Here is a 24436-nt window from a genome sequence, read left to right as displayed (position 1 = left end):
CGCCCTAGACAACCAAGAAGAAAAGAAGATAGCCATCATCCCATACACTGGAAACCTCTCCGCAGTCATCAGCTGCATTCTTACAAAGCACAACATTAAGACCATCCATTAACCAGCACCCTAAAATTGACCTAAGACAGTAGACACCTGTGGTTTACCGTCTCATCTGCACCTGCAGTAAAGCCTACATCGGACAATTGGGGTGGATAATCGATCAACACTGCAAAGAACATGCCAGCTACATCAAGAATTTTCATTCTGATAAATCAGGGTTAGCAGCACATTCCATCCAGGAGGGCCATAAAATCGACTTCACAACCCCCAAGATCATCAATAAGTCATCTAATTACTGGGACAGAATCAAGAATTATCAAAGAAGCAATAGCCATTCACGGGGAAAAGGAAAACCTCAACAAGGACACAGGGCTAGAACTGGATACAACCTGCCTAGCGATAGTCGACTGGGACCGCGGACGTCGTAGAGACGGCACCTGATTGGCATCTCCCGAAAGATGGCAGTACAAACCTAGTTTCCAAAATGGCGTCTATGCAGCAGAAAGCATTGTGTTTTGGAATATGAGAAATGTTTTTCTGTTGTTATCGTACAGTGTGCATTTCGGAGATAGTTTGCAACTGCACTAGGTCACCAAAGCATTCTGCGATGGCATCGACAGTTTAAGGAAACTGGTTGCCTGTGTAAATGCCTGGCTTGGGCGATGTGCTGAAGATGACTTACCACTTTTCCCATGACCTCCAAGATCTACCGACATAACAGTTTGTGATTTTTTTCCTTTGGAGGCATGTGAAAGACACAGTGTATGTGACACCACTATCAACAACTTTGGTTGAGCTGCAGGATCGCATTACAGCTGCATTTACGACCATTAGTAGGGATATGCTAGAGCGCATGTGTGTCTTGTGACGAAAGGAAGCCACATTGAACATTTGTGAAAGTACACCCGGTGGAGGCACATAGTGGTTCGGATCCCACTTTAAACTGTAGGTCCAGTCCTGATTAGCCTTACTGTGCATAAAGTGGACTTAAAACACCAAATCAATCAATCAATCAATCAATTTCTGGAAGTATGAGTATGTCTGAAACTTGCACAGTTTCTGTTTATTTTCATGTATCATTCTTTTTTGTATGTGTTATATATTTTTTAACATGGCCCTTTCAAACCCGATGAATCATTTATAATTACCCTCTATTTAAATTTCATCACAATCAGACCACAAGTTTTTTACTTATTGAATTTCAAAGAGAGTGATTGTTTGGAAAAAAATGTACTTTCTTTGTTCTCATCATAAAAATCGAAGGCATACTCAAAGAAAACGTTGGTTGCCATAGCTTAAAGTGGAATTGAATAAGCTAGATTTTGATGTAACTCGTTTTTATGTAGATCTACTGCAGGGGTGGCATCATGGGGGGGGGGCCACAAGGGGGGTGCATGTGCACCCTTTAATTTTCTTCTGCACCCCGTACGTTCAACTGAAAACACTAACCCTTAGAGTGTCATATTATGTCATGTCATCATATTGAGCACAGAATGTTAGGTACTGAAATAAGACCGTTATTATTGTATGCAACAAGCAAGCTCTGAAAGAGATGATGTACAAGTACATGCTTTCCTGTTCTGGTGGTCGGCCCTTTCTTTCTTTCGTCAGCATTGTTGTTATAAATTTTTCTTCTTTGGTTTCTTCAAGTGTGGTTATCGATAATTGCCTATAGCTTAATGTGAGTTATGTTTTTTGTTTCTTTTTTGCATTGTTGATAAACGGTTTATTTTCCGCCTGCTTGTTCTTCCTCACACTGGAGCAAAATTTTCAGCTGCTTTCAAGATATCACCAAATCATATTCGGGAAATTATTTAATGCAAGTTGTAACGTGAAGAGTAGTTTTCTTCTTAATACGTTCTATATATTTGTAACACATCCAGTAAACGTACCATTTCAGGTTTATCAAAAACTGTTAGAAAGAGGCCCAATATTCACGAAGAAATTTTACAGTTCGTTGGGTACTGTACCCCCCTAAATCCGCAAATCCCATTGTACCCCCTGTGTACCCCCTTAAATAATTTGACAGACGCAAGGTGCTACTGTTAAAAGAACCTATTTTCTAGGGATGGGACCAATTAATCGGTACTCTATCGGTATCAGCCGATATAGGCATATTGGTGTATCAGTTTATTGGTAAAATTACCGATTATTTTACCGATCCGATATATCGATAAATATTTGATAATTTAGTGCAAAATTCTGCCATTTTGTTGTTACTTTTAGGGATTTTCTCCATGCCCTACTTTCTAAAAAATTAAATGTCTAAATATGCAATTTTTTTTGCACTCCAGTCACCTTGAAACACACATTTATTTAGGAGGTCAATGAACCTTTCAGCTTCTTCAAGGACCATTTCTAATCTTATATCGGATAGGAAGAATATCGGTTATTGGTATCAGTAAATTTTATATCGTTACTTTATCGGTATCGGCCAAAATTTCATGTCGTCCCATCCCTAACTATTCTCAATTCACTCAATAAGAAAAGTTTATAGTGTTTATAACTTACAAGCATTATCTTCCTTACCACAGAAATTCAAACCATTGCAAACTTATTCTACTACATTGTGCTTGCTACTATGTATCAGGTGTCCAAAAAGTAACGCAGGATTTAAATTGCGTGCCATTTTTTTTCGTTGGGTTGGCAACACTGCCTGAAGCACATGTTGTAGTAAGCACATTCCGGTTAGTAGTGAGTTAGTCGTGATGAAGAAATACACGATGCAGGAGAGAATAACTATCGTGAAAACATATTACAAATACGAAGAGTGTTGTGCTGAAACCGTGCGCAAATTACGTGGTATGTTTGGGAGGAAAAAAGCACCAAACGGAACGACTGTAAAAAGAGTGGTTCAAAAGTTTGGACAAACAGGTTCGGTGATGGACAACAAAGGAAGTGGCCGTCCTCGTACCGGATGCCCGGCCAAAAACATTACCGCTGTGAGCGCTAGTGTCGCTGAGTGTTCGAGAATGTCAATTTGCCACAGGTCTCTCGAGTTAGACATTTCGAGGAGCACCATGCAGCGGATAATGGTGAAAGATCTGTGTGTGCACCCATACAAGATTCATATGACTCAACAGCTTAAGCCGCAAGACCACGTGCAGCGACGGGCATTCGTCGATTGGGTCCTGGAGAATCTGCAAGTGGATGGTGATTTTGCTAAGAAAATCATCTTCAGTGACGAGGTGCATTTCCATCTGGATGGGTATGTAAACAAGCAGAACTGTCGCATTTGGGGCACAGAAAACCCTTGTGTTATTGTAGAAAAGCCGCTTTATTCCCAAAGAGTGTCTGTGTGGTGTCCATGTTGGTGTGGTGGAATTATTGGGCTGCAATTCTTCGAAAACGAGTCTGGAAGTGCAGTAACTGTCAATGGTGTAAGTTATCGCGAGATGATAACAGCATTTGTGTGGCCTAAGGTGGAAGCCATGGACTTTGGCTTTGATGTTGATGAGATGTTCTTACAGCAGGTTGGTGCCACGTGTCATGCGGCATGCAAAACCATTGAGTTGTTCCAGCAGAAATTTCATGGGTGACTGATTTCGTGTAACATTGATCACAATTGGCCACAAGGTCATGCGATCTTACACCGTGTGACTTTTATCTCTGGGGATTTGTAAAGTCCAAGGTTTACAGCAAATGCATTCCAACCATTCCTGAACTTAAAGAAGAAATCCGAGGTGTTATCGCAACAATTGAGCCACAAGTCTGCAAAAATGTGATGTGAGTGTCATATGAGACGTGGATGACATTTGCCGGATATTATTTTTCATATTTAATCAGAGTGTTTACTCTTTCAAAGTATGTCACAACTTTGCCAATTCATGTATAAATAAAGGTTCATTTTGTAAATTTAAATCCTGCATTAATTTTGGGACACCCTTTAGTTAGTTCATTGACCTGTGTTTTTGGAAATATCTTTACGGAGATGGAAATTATGTAATATTTCTGTGAAAAGATGGAATCAGATAAAGTTTACTCTCAGAAAATCACCCTCCAGATGAATGCTCCTTTGCGTAAGGGAGGTACACTTTTCTAAAGAAGTGGTCGCGTCGATTCAAAGATAATATATAAATCTTCATCAGAAGAGTATATGACTGACCTTTTCTTTTGAATTTTTCAAATGGAATTTTCTGAAACGAATACTTACACAAACCAGACGAGACACGATAGACCAACTTGGAGGGTACAATGTACTCCTGTACTTCACCCATAACTTTCATAACTTTGTAAGAGGGGAAACTATACTTAAGCCTATGTATTAAGAGATTACTGAATGAGACAAGAAAGTCTGTATTTCCTCTCAAATTTCGAAAAGAGACTGAAATAAATCTCTGCAAAATCAAAGCGAGGCGATACTTCATGTCTTGAGATGATCTTGATCGAAACCCTGGTATCATATTTGAAGAAATTGGTAAAAATAAATTTAAATTACTATGTGTCTTATCCAGACATACCAAGCATATAAATTATTGATTTTTTTTTTCAAAATGTCGTGTATTTTGTTTACTGTGATTGCAAAGTTAATCCATTAGTGACAATTGCGAGCCTGTGCTGCCCGGATTAATCTATTATGGATATACCGTGCGTCCATTTCGATCTTCAGCCGAGAGATCGGGAAAAGCGTGGCGGGCGGCGCTGACGGAGATGCCGACATTTGTGGCCTGTAATGCCCGCTTATTTTTATGGACATATGCAGACATTTATATAAATATTGCAAAACGAGCACTAACCTGTGTTATAAGATTACGGTTTTAATTTTAGTAGCTTAGTGGCTGTATGTGCCGATGATTTTGACACGCCCACCTCTTGTGAAACACGGCGTAGAGGTTTTTTTGAAGAACGTTCTAACGCTGCACCAATATCATCGAGTTTTGCTTCGGTTAGAATCCGTCGTTTTTGCTTAGGAGTTTTAAAATTTAACGATCCAGTTTCTCGAAATTTAAGGACAAGATGTCTAACCGTATCTCTATGTGGAGTTGAAACGCCTGGGAATTTCTGAACAAATTGCCTACACACGTCTCGACACGAGTCTGTTTTCATGTACGTGTCATACATAATAAATCTTTGTTCTAACGTGAACCTTGCGGCTGGCATTCCAATCGTCTGACACAACACACATACACACTGCAATAACACAAACAAGTAACTGCAAGTAACCAAGAATAACACTCTTGCGCACAGTACGAAATTAACACGCTCTTGGTTTACATTGCTCGCCACTATATTCACAGCTCTGTCTTCATCTAGTCGCGAAGGAACAAAAAAACTCGAGCTCGGAGATATCGGATTGCAAGGAAGCTTACGAAAACCATTCACTTTTAACGGTTTCGTCTGCAGCGTAATCTTGATACAGTGTTGCACATTCGAAACCTCCAAACGATTCCCATCACCACAAAACTCTTTCAAGGATATAAACTTAAGCAGGACGTTACTGGTCAAAATTATGATTAAAATGTTCTATTATCTGTCGCTCTTAACATCGTTTCTAAAGCGTATTTTATTGTGTATATAAGGGCAGAACTTGGATGAATTACAGATGATAAATTATAACACAGGTTAGTGCTCGTTTTGCAATATTTATATAAATATCTGCATATGTCCATAAAAATAAGCGGGCATTACAGGCCGCAAATGTCGGCATCTCCGTCAGCACCGCCCGCCACGCTTCTCCCGATCTCTCGGCTGAAGATCGAAATGGACGCACGGTAATTCCGTATTCCGATGGTTCACAGCATCAAAACAAATATAAAACAGAAAAACTTTATTAAGAAACGTTTTGCTTTAATGACATATACGTTGTGAAACTTTGAGTGGTGACACAATGTACATGTTGCTTATAGCAAACATTTCGTGGGTCAGGACGAGATATCTCGCCTTGTAATTGAAGGGTCCCATGCACAAGGCTTTGGATTTCACTTTAAACTGCAGATTCAGTCCCGATTAGCCCATAAAGTGAATATACATAGAATAATTTTCAACAACTTCTGAGTGGAAACCGAAACAAAAAAGCACAAACAAGAACGCGAGAAGGACCTCACCACACAGGTGACAAGATGAGGCTGTGACAATTCTCGACTCGTCTCATCTCGGTATCATTCCTAGGTAAAACGAAATGTTTCCCTTTCCTAGACATTAGAACAGGGTGCAATTTGTGATTTTATCAGACGACGACAACTTACTTTTACCTAAGTATTAGATATAGTACTTAGAATTGGACATTAATAGCTTAAAATCTAATTTTGATATCGAATGCAACACAAACACAAGTTAAAGTTAAACCCTAAAGTCAAACTGGAAGAAAATTACATTAGTCAAATGAAATGCACGAGATAAATGAGACTCGCTGCAGGTCGTATGGTTTTCCAGTTGGCTTGTCAAGGTCACTGTGTTATCTAGACTTCATTCAATTTCTTGCATTTTTTTCTGCATGAAAGCAATGCACTGGGGTGTACTATAAGGAAAGGAAAAGTATGTTTAAAACTTCTAAATTATTTTTCTAATTAGTAAAGGTTAGGTTTATGACATATCACATTTGGCTGGTAGATATGGGTAGATTTTGGATTGGATTCACAAGGTCTTTGAGCGAGATGGGAATGTTTCATTGAGTGATTTGCTTGATTTTAGTTTGCATTTCTGCCACTTTTGGCTAATCGTGAAAATGAGGATGAATGATGATATGATGAAACTGATGAAGGAACACCCATGCCTAGGCAGAGCTTCAAACCGGGGACCTCTGGCATCGTAGAACATTAAAATTCACCTTTTCAAAACGAGAAATTGACAAGTCACCTTAAAACACGCATGTTTCTGCATTTAATACCACTAAATATGAAAAGAAACCTTGGCCGGCTCTTCATATTGTCCACCAAAGATTGAAACTAAAAATAAAACAACTTTTGAACATTTGGCTTTGCTTGCTTGATCTGAGATCTAAAGGATTTCTGTTTTGTATGTGTAATGATAGTACTTTCAGTGCTTGAAGAGCGTCATTAGGTACAACTAATTATGTTACAAATAAATGATTTGTCAAATGTTTTACAAATATTCCAAACTTAGACCTCTTACGAGTTGATCGGGAACCATCTCAACTCAGTATTTTTAAAAAATACAACACCCTATAGATGTATGAGAAAATAACGAAAAAACATGGCTTCTAAAAGGAGTTGGATGTGGTACACATGCCATAAATTGTTTAAAGATATTTTTATGCTTAGCATGATAAAATGGTTTCTATATTCCTGGTTGGGATGGCTGAAGATAGAGGAGAGGGAGAATCCTCCTCACTCTCTTTAATCTCACCCTGCATTAAAATCAATAGATGTATCTATGTTCGCAATTTTCACATTCAGAACTCCTGATATTCCGTTTCATTACATTCAAAACGAGCCCAGAACAAGGCCCAGTACGTACTATGTATTTTGTACCTCCATTGGTTACATTGAAAAGTTCAAAAATTGTGTTTTTAAAAGCAAGGATAATTTCATTTTGTATTTCAGGACATAGTTCAATAAGACTGCAACGTGTATCTGAATGTTTACACTGTATGACCACTTTCTTGGAGTATAAGACTTAATGCACATCATCATGGACGTCCAGGGGGAAGGCAAGTGGGGGGAACAGCCTCCCTGGAAAATGAATGTCAATCAAAAGTTATATATTTCACACTATAATTTCATTTCAGTGAGTAATTTATGTTAATCAGTGGTGGTGATTAGGGGTACAATTGGCCCCCTTTTTACTATTTTTGCCCCCACACTATGCTAAACCTTATCTCCCAAGGGAAAGCAGACTGTCCTGCTCCCCTCCCCCCAGTTTTGGCACCTTGCTCCACCAGTTTTGAAAGGTTGCATGCTTATTTTTAATGTTTTCTTACTTTCAGCACCGCACCCCCTAAATTTCTTTCCGCACCCCCTCAGCACCCCTAGATGATTAATCCTGGCACCCCCGCTGATCTACTGATTGCCGGTAATATTTTATTGGAGTCTGGACTCGAGTATCCTTAATTTTTAATCCAATAGCAGATTTATGGTCAAGCACATTTAACATGTATGTACGACAAGACTTCCTGCCAATCATTTTTTGTCAGGAACACTAATCCAGAAATTCTTTGTCAGCATGTTATAGGCAGGCAGATAGGAAAGTGATTAGCAGAAATATTTCTTCAAAATCTCATGAAAATTCTTCACTTGCGTTTGGGGATTCTAAATACAGGAAAACCTCATTAATACGAAGTTCAAGGGACCAAAAAATGTCAACTTCAAATTAAACAACTTCGAGTTATCCAAACTTTTCAAGATGGCACTTGTTTTGCAAGTATAAATAAATTACAGTATAAATTGTCCCCATAATGGATATTTTATAAAGGGTATATCAATTTGAACGTCAGAACTTTGAAAGTGTTGTGGCAACACTGACTGGAATGACGAGATGGAACTGTGACATCTGTGTGCAGTAGTCTGTGGCAAGTTATCATGGAGAGAAACACAATGCAATAACGCATAGAAATTATTTGAATTTATTATCAAAATTCGTGTTCAGTTCGACAGACATTTCGTGCATTGAGAGGAATTTATGGTCAACATAATCGACCGACAGAACAAACAAAACTGTAGGATTTGGGCAGATGAAAATCCGCAAGTGATTCTGGACGTACCCCTTCATCCTAAGAAAGTGACTGTGTGGGGTGTCGGGCCTTATTTTTTTGAGGACCAACATGGAAATCACGTGACTGCAATGAGGAGTGAAACAGGAATATGGTGGTGCAGTTTTTGTGGCCTAAACTGGCAAATCTTGACATCAACAATGTGTTTTTCCAACAGGACGGTGCAGCTTGCCACACAGCTCGCCAAACAATGGAATTATTGCAGGAAAAGGTCCCCGGACGAGTTTTTTACAGAAAGGGTGATGTGAACTGGCCACCAAGATCATGTGATCTAACCCCCCTGGATTATTTTTTATGGGGTTATGTCAAATCTAAGGTCTATGAGACTACGCCACACACAGTTTGTGACCTGAAATGGAACATCAAACGAACTATTGAGGCTATACCGCTCAATATGTGTGCAGACGTACTGGAAAATTGGACATTCAGAATCCATTCCACACACAGAAGCAGAGGAGGATATTTCAACAACATACTGTTCAAAACATAATGCCATTGTTTGCTCTTCAAAATAAAATAAAAATATATATGTCATTATCACTTGTGGTTTTCATTCTATCTAATTTTAAAGATCAGACGTTCAAATTGGTGGATCCTATACTTGGTAATAGCTCACAAAATAAGTTTTATATGTACTATGTAATAATATTGTAAGTCTTAAAGAAATTGTAAAAAATGTTACACAAAATGAGGACACAAAGATTCTTAGGAGACGGTAACAAAATTTATCGTGTGTAGATATGCAACCTGTTACGCACAGGATTCACGTTGTGGGGAAGGAAAATAGAACATGAAAACGTTTTCACCAAAGAAAGTTTTTTAAAAAAAAAATTTTATTTCAATTGTGCACACTCGTTTCTCTTCCACGAAATTCTTACAATTCTAGTTCATGAGAAACCCGTTTGCACCGAGACCTATGGAAAGAAAAACAATCTCTCGTGTATTGCAAGCAAATCTCGAAGAATTTTGACAGCGATCACACAGGCATCAGCAAAGTAGGGAGATTATCCGTACCGAAATACATTAAAAATTCTACCTTATCAGCTGTGAAATGGGAAGAACTATGGATTAAAGGGTACTTCGTATTAACCAATATCATATTAACAAGGTTTTCCTGTAGTCAACTGACTAGTTACTTATTCAAAGCTGTGTGTGTGACACTATGATGTTTTCATTGCAATTCTTATAACAGGAGTGGAGCATCAAAAGAATCGTCAAAAAAGGGCACACGTTTCCTTTTGGATGTTTAAAATCACTTCAGTTCTGCTCACTAGCCAACTGCTGCAACCTGTGACCAGTTTTCACATATTGGAACAATGGTCAATACACATGAAATCACCCAGAGCAGGTTGCTTCATAGTCATGGATTTGCTTCCAATTATTTATTTTTTCTTTACTGATAGACACATGGTCCAATACGACAAATATGTAATATTAGACTTGACCAACAAATAAGTTGAAAGATACAATATTTTGAAAATTTGAAGATTTTCAGACATTGGGTGGATGAAAAAAACTCACCATATAATAAAAAATATATCATTTCTCGAAAACTATGTGGAGTATTGTGATGAATTAGGTGTTGTTGGTAAGGAGGACAGACCTAACAGAAAAAACTTTGTTACTACTCTTACCTGCTCAGACAATAGAAAAGTCCTTAAAGAAAGTAATATGTTGCGATGAAAAAGACAATCCACTTCGAGTAATTGTTTGACAGGGAATCCCATGTTTTACTACAATGTTTGACAGGGAATCCCATGCTTTACTACAATGAAAATTGTTACACAGCATAATCAATACATGTTCAACATAATATTAAAAAATCAGAAAGGTAATAATGTTCATGATAAAAATATCACAGGTTTCAGTATTCAGTGTATGAACATTTTTTCCACTGGCACACAGTGAACATTTGTCCTTATTTTTCTACCATTTCTTAAAGAAAAGTGTATACAATGAAGGAAAATGTGATACTAACCTTTCCTGAGCTAAGTAATCACACACCCACTTCCTCAAGACATATAAATGTGAATCAGCCAGGCGACTATGAATTGACAGACGCTGATGCTTCTTTAACAGAGATTTCGGAAGAGTGAGAGACTCTTCAAAATCAGATGCAGAGGCCATAAAAACTAAACGAGATGTTTTTGAGTCAATCCCTATGATGTCCCTTTCTGGAAAAACAAAGATAATACATTAACCTCAATATAATCTCACATTACGAGCTCTTAAAAATCACTAATAAATCTCTTACAAATATTAATATCAATTACAGGGGATGGACAAAAATATGGAAACACCAGCAAAAAAAGCCGGAATGCTGTAGCTAATAAGGTGCAGGACTGCCTTTAGCTTCCAAAACGGCCTGCAGTCTCTGAGGAATGGACAAATACAAGTCCTGGATGGTGGATAATGGGATCTTGAACCATTCTACATGCAACACATGGTCACAATCCTCCTCAGTGTTCTTCTGTCTCTGTCACTCAGGGTACATTTTCATCCATGCAGGTGTTTATCTGATGACGTCTTTCCGGACACACTATTATGTCATCATGATCTTGGATAGAGTCACTCTGGATATGCCAAATAACATGGCTACTTCGGTAACAAAGGTGCCTGCAAGGCAAGCACCAACAATTTGCCCTCTGCGAAACACTGTCAGCTCGGACATGATTCAGTATCAACTGCACTGCACGCTATCTACAGTGCAACTGTCGACTCCTACCAGTCCGACAGGGTTCTATCTCACGGCGCAAAACAAAGCAACATCGCACCTCGTCCAATTTCAAGTGGAAATATTGCGTCGGTCACCTGTTCCAATGTCATGGTGTTTCCATATTTTTGTCTATCCCCTGTACTATCACTTGTGATGCCATGAACAAGTGCAAAGAATTATGAAACTATTGGACAAATTTCCAGTAGGATCTCTGAAGTGTATTTGACTTGAAATGGATAAGCCATATATTTAAATGCATTTAAAACCAAAATGGGAATAACTACATGTTCATTTTTCAAACAATTTTAATGCATATTAATTTCTAGCATCCTGATGATCGAAATTTTCGATTGCCACATGTACACCCGATGGGGATGGATGGTCGATATTTCGATCAACAGTGCACGGCAGCAATTAATGCACCATTTCTTGAAAACTACGCATGATATTTAAGTTCTGTCATTTTTGATCATTAGTATACATATGAAGGTATGACATACTAGAATTAGAAAACAATATATCCATTGTTACTACTATTTACAAGCATAGTTTGAAAAAGTCCTTATTTTTTCTCCGATCTACACTCATTTAATTGAAACTCTGCATTTTGCTCAAAATCGGCTTGAGCATCACCTTTTCGTTTTTCAAAGTTGCTGCACGAGCATTACATATCCTCATAGAGTGGGCTTTTGTCGTGCTTCCCTGCAAATTTGTTCCATCCAGCATCCACAGGGCCGATGTGAAATTCCAGTCATTGTCCTGAAGCTCTCTACAACAATTACTTCTTGAGCTTTGTTTTTTTTTATTATTTCTTTACTCTTTGTAGCAAGTTTGATACACGCACACTTGAAAAGGTGCCATATTCAATAGGAATACTCTGGCAGGAGACTCTGTTCGCTAAAGCAAGTCTGTACACAAGTGCAAGTGAACTATAGTGCAAGAGGCCTTAGAAAGAGCGTTTCGCGGGCTAACAGCAGACGTTGCTCGCACACTATTGCCGATACTCTCGTGTCATCTGCTCCTCAGCCGAACAAACAGGCTGAGGTAGCAAGAGGCAGAGGTCACTCACCCTTCCAGAAGGGTGCAGCGAGCTAGCTGTGGCAACTGGGCTCGCTCATTCGCAGACACACCCCCATATTGTCGTCTGCTGTAAGAACGCGAAGCAATCTTTCTAAGGCCTCCTGCACTATACTGTCAATTTTACTTACCAGGTTTCTGTTTTGATTTAGGCCCTGGTGTTACTGTTGGTCCTGCACTTGGGGATGGTTGGAGTAACAGTGCAGTGACAGCAGCCTGGTGGACTCGGAACCTGTCCAACACCTTATGCAGCTCTACATCTGTGATTAGGTCACAACTGACAACAATCACATCAGTCTGGAAGAAAGTAATATCGACCATAAAACAACTCAAATAATAATTCTTGTTGCAATATTCCGTAATACTCAGTGCCCAAATTTGAGTTGCAACACCAGCATTGATACTACAGGGTGTCTGAAAATTCATGCAAACAAGACTTTAAATGTACATAACTCATGTGCAAAAAGCGATAAGAGACATGATCCTTGACTGGCATTAACTTTGTCTGTGTGGATATTTTCCAAACATTAGAGAAGAAAATGTTTCTCTACATGAACGTGCAGCATGGGGAAAAGTTACTAAGTGATAAAAAAGTTTTCTACAAAGTGAAAAGAAACATGAATGAAAGACAGCTATGGAGTCTCTTGCAACAAAAAAAAAATCAATGTGTATCAATGGTCTCTGTGGATATCAAATTGAAAAAAACAAATTTAAAGTAAATATCTTTTTGTACAATAAATTTCAACTCTTTTCATTCATCTGGATATTGACTGAATAACATGGCCAGATGTATGGCACACCTTGCACTGTCCTCTGACATGACCAATGTTGCCAGCTAGTACACCTCGTATTAAAAAAAAATACTTTCTTATGAATATGTATGTAATGCATAAAATGAACAAAAGATTATTGTTCATTTTCCAAATTCAATTACCCACAGAGACCATTGATACACACAGAAATATTTTGCAAGTGACTCCAAAGCTGTCTTTCATCCATGTTTCTTATTACAGTAAAAACCTCGTTAATCCTGACCCCGATAAGCTGGACTTCGCTTAATCCGGACAGGCAAAAGGCAAGAAAAAAAAGCAGAATGGAAGGTTTTAAATGTGGCTAGAAGTCAACAAGATAACTTTCCAAAGAAAAGGCAGTCAACCACTGATGAAATTCTGTTTCCCTTAAACTTTGTACTGTACTGTATAGTGTATTTAGGCCTATGCCCTTTAAATACACCATAATAAACATGTTTTGTTGTTATAAACGGAGTTTTAATGCACTTTCTACTGTTCTCTTAGGTTATTTCAGTTAATCCGAACTTTCGTTAAACCAGTCAACTCATCCCACCCCCATTAGTTTGGATTAATGAGGTTTTACTGTACTTGTTCCGAATTCTACTAGTAGAATTACATACGAGGTGTGGCTAGAAAAAAACCGGACTGTTGCTACAAAATCTTTTGTTGGTTATATTGTACAATACAAACATTATTCCCTTCAAAGTATTCCCCTGAACTATCGATACACCGCTACATATGAATCTTGCATTTATGGAAGCAGCGCTGGAAATCATTTTCTAAAACCATGTTCATGACCTCAGTCGCTTTTGTTTCCACACATTCTACGGTCGTAAATCTGGTTCCTTTCAGAGCTGATTTGACCTTTGGGAATAAAAAAAAATCGCACGGAGTGATATCCGGCGAATAGGGTAGCTGTTCTAACACTGGAATCCCATGCTTGGCCAAAAAAAGCCTTGACTGACAATGCCGTGTTTTCAGGAGCATTGTGCTGATGAAGAAGATATGACTTGCTTTTTTACAAATCAGGTCGTCGTCTTCTTACTCGCTCACGAAGGGTCGTCAGCACCTTAATGTAATAATGTTGGTTGTTTTGCAATAGCTCGAATACTCAAGCGACGATCCTCTCGAATCAATTCACCGACATTTGCAATGTTTGATTCAGTTTTCGACGTTCAAGGCTGTCCAGGACGCGAGTCGTCCACAATCACTTCTCGTCCGTCTTTAAACCTTTGAAACCACTCAAACACTTGCGTGCGTGATAAACACTCATATCCGTAAACTTCCTTCATCAAACCATAAGTTTCTGTGGCGGATTTTCCGAGTTTCATAAGAAACTTCAAATTGATAGGCTGTTCCACTTTCACACTTAACATTTTTCCGACAGAGCACAGATGTACGGTTCACTTCGTCCACAAGCTACAGCGGAACTGAGCGCTGCGCACCCTGGGCAATCACACAGTCGATAGGCAGGATATCACGTTATACACTCATGCACCGCTTGACCTTGACGCTCTTGTCATTTGTCGACAGCAACAACAATCCGGTTTTTTTCTAGCCACACCTCGTATATAGCATATTCCATAACCCTCATAGTTTTAGTCATATTGAAGAATCTAAGATAAATATTTTTTATGTAAAATCAGTAGAAATATAATTGATTATAATGTATAAAATAAATTAATATGAGCTTTCATTGTTATTCATCAACATTTCTGGTTACTATGCCACTGAATATGCTGTAATAATATATGCAATTACATCAGTGAAGTTTCAAACATGTATAGAAGCCACAGTGATCCAGTTGGTAGAGCACCTGTTTGCCATGTGGGGGACCCAGGTTTGATTCATGAGATAGATTCATCCAGCCTCTTATGAAATGAGAAGCAGTGGGGAATCATGGGGGCAAACAGTTAGAGCATGGTGCTGATCACATCACATCCATAACAACTGAGATCGTGACTATGTGGGGTCTCTACCTTCACTCTCCTCCATGTGCCTTAATGACATATTACTAGAGGCACATATTTTTGGTAAATAAAAAAGTAAAATTTCAGTACAAAAACAGTGTCAATTTCAGGTTCAAAAGCGGTAAACAAAATGAAATTTCGGTGTTATAGCGGTGAAAAAGTGGCATATAAAATGACATTTTGGTTTTAAAAATGTGAATATAATCCCAAATTTGATTTAAAAATAGCACTATTACACAAAATAAACATATCCCTTCTAATAGCACACTAAATCATTATCACAATAATAAGTTTATTCCTGTATAAAGGGATATATTTGCTTCTCAAATGTTCGAAGCAGAATTTTCTGTGAATTGCATAACTCACAGGATACTTCAGACATCGAGAAAGTGTCGCGTCGGTATATAAATGGTAAATTTCGTGTTTAAGAGTCTATTTTGCATTTTGCAGTTCATTTCGCATTATTTCGTGACAAAATAAGGTAGGAAAATGCACTTCACATCTTTCAGAAACATTAAAAATTAACATTAGTGTGTGTTATTTCACATTTCGTGTTTTCATCAAAAACGAAATATGCATGCCTCTACATATTACAATGTGCAGGCGAATGCTTTGCCTTCAACCTTTATACAGGTAGGAATATGTGTAAATATATATAAGATGGCTACACTGTAACATGGATTGAAGATGAACAGAATTCTTGGAGTTGAAGCCTAGCTTGGATTAAACTGATCACATCTGCAACAATTAATTGTGAATATAATGGAGTGTGCAAAACAGATGTAAAATATCCTTATTTCTAACAATGATTGTTCACAGTGATTGCAATATTACAGTTAATACATTATAGTGGAAGCCCAAGCAAAATAGCCTCCCGCATGGAGGGGAGGAGCAGAGTGGAGCACACTTCCTTACGGCCAGAGTTGAACGGAAGAAAGGCAAGTTGCACAGAGACATTTCGCCAAATATTATTTTCCTTGAAGTAGCTCTATACCTGTTATAAATGCAATATACAGACAGAAGTGGTAAGTAGCATTTTAAATATACAATACTGTAGGAATATTGTAAGAAAAAAAACTTATGAGAGTATGGTATTTATATCATCTCGGTATTTGGACACCATGCACTTGAAATTATTTTCTATTACTTAGTTCAATTTGTGTGAAATGTCTATGCCACAATCAGAAAAAAATGTCAACTTTAGCAATGAAAAATTGTGTTATATTAATGCAGAAATTTACAAAATATGGTAAAAAGTATAGTTTCCCGTGCATATAGCACAGTGCCATGAATGCACATTTAGGGAATGTGATGTAGGGTGCCACACATTCTCGATCTTGGCCATTTTGGAGGTGATGTGATCAGCATCATGCTCTGACCACCTTTACCCTCCAGGCTGCCACCAGGTACCCACTGATTTGAGGCTGGGTGAACCCCAGAGCCACTTTATGTGGGGACAACGCCAGAAAAATTCCAATCTTAGATCGCCCGCCCTGAGAAATATGACAAAATATGACCCTTTAAAAATATTTGAGAAAATACCTTGATCTTATCATGTATATAATGTAGAGAATCTGCAGTTCCCCAGTCATCTTCTGAGATACCGACTACATCACAGTGTACTTTAAGATCCAATCGCTCTATGGCAGAATTGACTTCGGAGCGAACGTGTTCCTGAACAACCACAATAACATCTGTAATGAAACGATAAAACTGTTATCATTCGAGCATCTTATAAATTAACAGTTAACAATAGAAAATGCAGTAGAGAGACATCTAATAATCCTCCAAATAAGCAAGTAGGATACATACAATAATACAAAAGCCTCATGATTAAGACCATACTCATGAAATAGTAAAGTAACCAAAAGCATTAACACAATCCACAATTTAGGAACATGTAACACATGTAACTTAGGAACATATTATTACGTACGAATTTATAAATTTTACTAAATGAATCAGTTAAACATTGAGAACTAAGGGATGTGTTTATGCATATTTTCTTTCTTCATGAAGTCATTTATTTCAGGCATATAAAAATTAGGGCAAGTCAAATGAAAACCTCCAAAGTCTGGAAAAAAATATATAGGATGGAGTAGAGAACTCAAATTTTCTCAAGGCTGTAACAGGGATCAAGTGAGCTTCAAACGCCATTTTGTCATTTCAAAAATTGATGCTCCACTACCCATTTGCATCAGTAAGCAGTAATTTCTTACCTTTCGGAAGACTAAAATCTATAGAAATTCTCTGGAAAATGAAAATTCAATGTCCCTATTCACACATATAGCTTGACCCACTCTTCCATGCCGTGTGCTGTGCAACACAACAAGAGAACCAGTGTTGCTAATGGAACAGATAGAAAAATCGCAACAGTGTGCCGAGGCACTGCTGTTATTAAATAGAACAAGGAAATTATAGAGTTATATCTAATTTTGAATTTTAAACATCATGCACTATAACCAGGGCTGGGATTAATATGTACTAAGTGGCTTCATTGGCGTATGAAGAGGGGACTACAGCCCCTCCCGAAATTTTAAGAAAAATCAAAATTTTCAAATGAAAGTAGCAAAAAACTTGGGGAAAAAACAAAGTGGTAACTGAAACTCTGCCTTAAAATGGCCCCTATTACAATTTTTGTCTTTGAACAACCTTTAAGACGAAGGTTTAAAATGGTAATTATGAAATATTTTATAGTGTATTCCGCCCCCCTGAATGCAGCTAAGTAATATCCAACTTTACAATTCCAGCCCCCTCCGAAAAGAAATCCTGCGTACACCAGTAAGTAGCTTTATATGTACATACATACGGACTAAAACTTCGCAAAATATGGACTAACACATGCGTAAAATGATCCAAAGAAGACTTCTTCATAGATTTCAAATAAAATAAATAATTTATTACTTTTCCATTGCATTAATAGACCTGGTGGCATTTTAAATGTTCACTCCCAATAAGCCCGTCCACACTGGTACTGGAACTGCAACGACATGTGATACATGACTGACCTATCACTGGTTTGAAAACTAATAACCTGCGAATGTGTTAAACCACGACAATTGGACCACAAACATCCCTCCTTAAGCAGTATTATTGCTCCCTGTGACGGTCGACAGTCAGCTGCCTATATTGTACATTTACAAACGATGCCAGCTGTCGCAACAATAACAAGAATAACAAATACATATTGGCCACCAGGTGATAAGCCGCATAGGTTTTTTTTGTTTTTTTAATGAACTTGTCACCCATCAAAGGATGCCAATGTTATCAAAGAAAACAATATGCATCGCATTAAGCAGCAAATATGACAGCTTCCCGAGAATTGAAATGCTCATGGAGCCACATAATTTCTTTCTTTTGAACAATTCTAAAAGGCATTATGGAATTTAACGTTCACTAACGAAACACATATACAACATCAAACCGGTCAAGTACTTAAAATAATATTATGGTGCTTCCAATACAACAAAACTCATTTTTACTTTGTCTTTCCCTTCTGTGATAGAAATAGTGCTTCATTAATACAGTTTGCAACACTAGTTATTAGCTAGCCAATGAAATAAAAAGCAACATTTACGTAATGTTACATTGCCACATTAACGTCCCTGTCGAACAGTGAGCTGGAGTACTATTCAAATGTTTTCAATTATGTTTACGCAAGTGTGTCCAGGAATGGAATGACAATTGGCAACAATGGGGAAGGTGGGTGAGCATGGTAGAACATGTGATGCTAAGAGAGAGGGAGACAAAATGAAAATTGGGATCTGCACCGTGGCAGAGACTGGTGTGTCGGCCTCTACCACAATAGCAAGTTCAGGAATGAAGACAGTGTTGTGAATCATCCTCAAAATGACCTCATTTTTCAGGCATATGGATAGAAAGACTTTCAATGAAGATAATTTTTCCTACGGTTACCAGACACTAGAAAATACGTGTTGCTGAAGAATGAGCTGAAATATGGCAAAATATTGCAACTTTAAATGCCAAGATCTACTACATAAAAAAATAGAGAACACTTTCAGTGGACTTTTGCACAAAAAAGATATTGGTTTGTCAGAAATTGGAATTTATGTCCACATTTCAAGAACTGGCTAGCCTTTGTCTTCAGGAAAGTTGTTGTTGAGTTGATATTTTAAGTCCACCTTATGCTCAGTAAGGCTAATCGGGACTGAACCTACAGTTTAAAGTGGGATCCGAACCACTATATGCCTGCACCGGGTATTGAATTCAGTAAATGGGAAGAAGAGCTGCGGAGATTACATGTATGGTGTAGCGCAGTTTTTCTCAACTCCTGGACTGTAACCCAGGCATCAATTATATGAGACCGTGATAGGTTTCCTGAAATTTGTCACTTCAATTGCACAGTAATTTTCATTAACAAATATTCTGTAGTGGAAATAATCTGATTAATTGGAATATTTTCGTGTTCAAAATTCAGCTTGTCAATGAATATCAGCACAAACCAATTTAATTTAATGAATTTAAATGTCTTTATGGGATTTTTAATATGTGGAGTTTTTTAATTAGGAATGTGTCAGGGAAAATGTTAAATGTTTTCAACCCTACCCTCAACCTAATCCTCTTTTAACACTTTTTATAGCGGCACTATGTTCAGTGCTTAGGAAAATATTTACGAACCTGATGAAGGGGGCAGTAGGACCCTGAAACGTTGTTCCAAAAAAGCTTCATACTCACTCACGTAAGTAGTGTTAAATTTAACATTATACAATTTAACGTTGTTTATTTCATTTAATAGTGAGTAATACATACCAATCTACAATATGATAACCATAACATGCTCCATGGGCATTGTGAGTTTCACTATTCATCTTAGCGACCCCGAAAACTATGGACTCCACACTAATATGGCCCCCTCCCCCACCTCTAGGGGTGTCTTACCTCCACAGTATTTCTTTCCAGATTGTAAGTCATAAGTGTACCAAGTTTGGTTGAAATTGCTAAAGGCATTCAAGAGTTATGCCGGAACAAACACACACACACACACACATACATCCATTTGTATATATTAGAAAGATTATGTCATTAATTTCTTAAATATACCTCAATTACGTAGAAATTTTTCAGCGAAAAATGCAGGCTCGACCAGGTCTCAAACCCGGATGTCTGGCATACGGTGCCATTGCTCTACCACTGAGCTACTGAGCCGGCCTGGCCTCGCATGATTCTTCGCTGTCGCTCTTTTACCTGCATGGAATCGTCTATGTCATCTCAACATCTCTACGCTGAGAGGAACCAGGCAAAAACAAAGTCTACTGTGTTTCAAAGGCAACAGATCCTGTTGTGGTAGCACTGGCAGACGATTCCATGCAGGTAAAATAGCGACAGTGAAGAATCAGGCGAGGCTAGGCAGGCTCGGTAGCTCAGTGGTAGAGCAATGGCACGGTATACCAGAGACCCGGGTTCAAGTTTTAGTCGAACCTGCATTTTTTGCTAAAACATTTCTATGTAGTACATCTCCTGTGTGTGCCTAATCTTCAATACCTAAATGCATGTTTATTAAAAATAATAATAGTCTTTATTTTTATTAAAGCAAGTATATTTCGGTCTCTTGGGCTTTTCTTACAACCAACCCTTGCCAACACGAAAATAAGAAGATTATCATCAAGAATGATAATACAGAAAAAAATAGTGGTAATAATACAAACGCAGAGAAAGGTTCTAACAAGTGTTCTCGAGTTACCAGTCAGGTTAATTCAACGTCAGCATCAAACATTTCAAGCGCATACATTGCTCTCATCATCAGGTAATTAACATGTTGGGGGAATGTTCATTTCCTGATGATGTTGTTGAATTAACCTGGCTGAAAACCAAATAACAGATGCTTGAATTACATCGCCAGGAAAGCTCCAATTTACATTAAACACAGAGAAAGATGCATGTAATACTAATAGTGACATTATTTTATGGTAAAGGCTTAATTTAAAAACAAAACACTTGGAAATTGTCATTTTGTGTATCTAAGAGGAATGTCACGACTACATATTTGAAGCACGAATTACCTTTATTTTTTTATGTTCTTTGGATAGAATAATGAAGCTGATAGATCTTTTAAGATGAAGTAAGTTATATTGAGGATTGTAGGTAGAAAGTGTTTTATTCAATATGAAATAACTGATAACTTATCACGTCATAATAATATTGAATTTGAATCAGTATTTCAGGAGATTAAGTATTTTATTGTTCAGAATTCAAATTGCATAAATGTAGCTGTTGTATTTTCTGAGTAATGAAGGTATCATATGATTTGATAGTTAACTCTAACAGCACAATGAGGGCCTCCCCGATGGTACAGTGGTAGCATTATCACCTTGTAATCAAGGGGTTCCACGTTCGATACATGGTGAATGCACATAGTGGTTCAGATCCCACTTTAAACTGTAGGTCCACTCTCAATTAGCCTTACTGTGCATAAAGTGGACTTAAAGCACCAAATCAATCAATCAATCTAACTACACAATGAACAGGCCAATTGTGAATATTTTACCAAATGAAGATGTTACTAGATATGGTTGTGTGTGTCTTTCATTCTGAGATATCAAAGAGTAGACAAATGGATGTACCAACCAAGTTTACATATATTGCAGCAAGTTAGCACTAGATAGATCTTTCAGCCTACTCAATTATATATTTGTATCTGTAGTAGTACTGAGAAATAAATAGGCATTGACTGTTTGTTTAGTAGAAGATGAAAGTGGTCAGGTTGATCCTAAAGATGTTATCACATCATGTTACTGGTTCCTGGCTCTTACAATTGACCAAACTCCACGCCAACCTCTGTGGCAGAGTGGTTAGCAGAGTGCATTACGATGCCAGAGACCTAGTCTGAGCATGGGTATTCTTTGTGAGTGTCCATTATTATCTTCACAATTAGCAAAAAGTGGCGAAAAGCAAAGTAAGCTGAACAAAATAAATCAAAGCGACAAAACTTTACATGGATTTGTAGTTTGATTACTTTTGAAAGTATAGCAAAAAAAATAATCAATTGTTAATGTTCGAGTATTTAACTGCTGACAAATCATTATTCTTTATAACTTTAAATGAACACTTATTAGGTTTGATTGGTTGATTCATTTTACTTCACTTTTCTGTCTCTTTTGCCTAATTGCAAACATGAGAAGGATAGATGATTTGATGAAATTAATGAAAGAACACTCACTAAGAACACTGATGCCTAGGCAGGGATTTGAACCCATGACCCCTGACATTGTAGAATTCTGTGCTTACCATTCCGCAATGGAGGCAAGCAAAATTTAGGTGCAGACTCCATTGGGCTTGGGGGGGAGGGGCTCGAGCCCCCCCCCCCCCATGTTAACGATGTGGGAGCAGAGCCCCTAATATTTTTGCTTAAGAGGATCTCTTGTAAAGTTTACTCTGTATTGTGCCACATGAACTTAATTTTAAATACACATTTGAAATGTTCTAGACCATCAATTTGGGAGGCTGAGACTGCTAAACCATCAACTTTGGGGGAGGATATGACCAGAGACAGCAAAACACAAGACTTATTACTATATATTAAGTATATAATTATGAGTATTGTTAACATTTTTACTAAAAAGAGTTTCAAAATAACGAGGTGATATGACAATTATACCAGTATGTTGTTTAGTAAATTCTGAACAATTTGAGGTAGTAAACACGACTTTCAGGCAATATTGATATGTACGATATTTAGTTATCCTCGAAATCTCTTACTCTAGTCCAAAGAATAAGGGAAAAATAATTCTAAAGTCTTTGAGTTTATTTAACACTGGCTAGCAGTAAAGTACGCAAGGAAAGCTTATGAAAAATATAAATATGCTGACCAAGGCAGTAATTTATTTTATTAAAAACATAAACTAAACGTAACGTTTCAACCTTCTAGCAAGGTCTTCATCAGACTCTGAACTGGAATGGGGGACTGAAGTTAAACAAAGAATGGAAGAAGGTGTTAGAAAGAGTGGAAAGGACAAGAGAGAAAGAGGAGAGGAGAAAGAAGAAAATGAAGGAAAAAGAGCGTGAGATATAAAGCCCAACCACATTCTATATGGAAGTATATATGTTAAGTATTTTAGGTGAAAGTTCAGTTCACAAGTGAAAGCCACCTGCTAGAAAGTTCCAAAACAACTTTCTAATAGTCTGGAGGGAGTTATGTTTTGTGTATATATAATGCCCTGTTTTTGTATCTTGTTACTTTTGTACTTGCTACAGAGTCTGATGAAGACCTTGCTAGAAGGTTGAAACGTTACGTTTAGTTTATGTTTTTAATAAAATAAATTACTGCCTTGGTCAGCATATTTATATTTTTCATAATCATGGAAACAAGGCTTAATGGTGTTATAAAAGGTCTGTATTGCGAAAGAAGGAACGGCTATGATCAAAGGCATTATTGCAAAAGCACGGCGTGCTATGTGTTTTTTAATTATTGCAAAATTAAATTTAAAAAGTAAAATATGGTAGCAAGAACAAAAAAGTAAAACTAATTTTCCTGCGATTTGTGTTAGTTTATGTAAATAATTAAATAAAACTGTTAAATATTGTAAATATTCGTTATTTTTATAGATACGTCAACACTAAGGTTATTTGGCCATGTCACATGTCCTTTCTTTACAAGTCTGTTCCGGACATTAAAACACACCCATGACCTCGCCGGGCCTCGAACCTGAGACCTCCGGATCAAGGTGAGTTGAGTCGACCACCCAAAATGCTCGGCATAAAACTGTTATGTTGGCCTCTTAATGTAAATACATAGCCTACTTTTAAATAAAAATGTTAATTGTTATCTAAAAGCCAAATGAGCAGACACAGAAGACATAAAGAGACTTTGAAACATTTTCTAAACGTTTTTCATGTTACATTTCATTTGTATGAGGAATATAATAGCTGCTTAAAAACTGCTATATGAAGACGTAATTTTTATTTTTAAAAAAGGGAGGGAGTGAGTCATTCATTCATTTCAGTGATCAGAGCCCCCCCCCAATTGACAAGTTGGCGCCCCTGGTAAATGTTAAAAAGATCAAAGATCAATTACTTATGTGTGTGAGTACGAAATGTTGATCAAAACAACATTTCAGAGGTCATGACTGCCTCCTTCTTCAGGTTAATGCATAATCCTAAACACCTGACATGGTGTCTCATTAAAAAAGTGTTAGTTGAGGAT

The 24436-nt window shown here is 37.6% G+C and overlaps 1 protein-coding gene across 4 annotated transcripts in view; it reads right to left on the bottom strand.

The window, feature by feature from the left end:
- eIF2Bgamma (eukaryotic translation initiation factor 2B subunit gamma) overlaps positions 1-24436 on the bottom strand; it is a 66744-nt gene that overhangs the window by 34563 nt on the left and 7745 nt on the right. For all 4 annotated transcript variants that reach the window (XM_083115605.1, XM_083115608.1, XM_083115606.1 and 1 more), the window contains exons 3-5: positions 16819-16970; positions 12647-12812; positions 10701-10896 (exon numbers count right to left, since the gene is read on the bottom strand). In XM_083115605.1, the coding sequence (XP_082971731.1) occupies positions 10701-10896; positions 12647-12812; positions 16819-16970 (514 nt within the window). The remainder of the gene's footprint in view (positions 1-10700; positions 10897-12646; positions 12813-16818; positions 16971-24436) is intronic.

The sequence above is a fragment of the Lepisma saccharinum genome, chromosome 30 (assembly GCF_977018435.1).
Source record: "Lepisma saccharinum chromosome 30, izLepSacc3.1, whole genome shotgun sequence".
In the NCBI taxonomy this organism is placed as follows: domain Eukaryota; kingdom Metazoa; phylum Arthropoda; class Insecta; order Zygentoma; family Lepismatidae; genus Lepisma; species Lepisma saccharinum.
The sequence above is the reverse complement of the archived record's forward strand: the minus strand, read 5'-3'. Positions and strand labels throughout refer to the sequence as shown.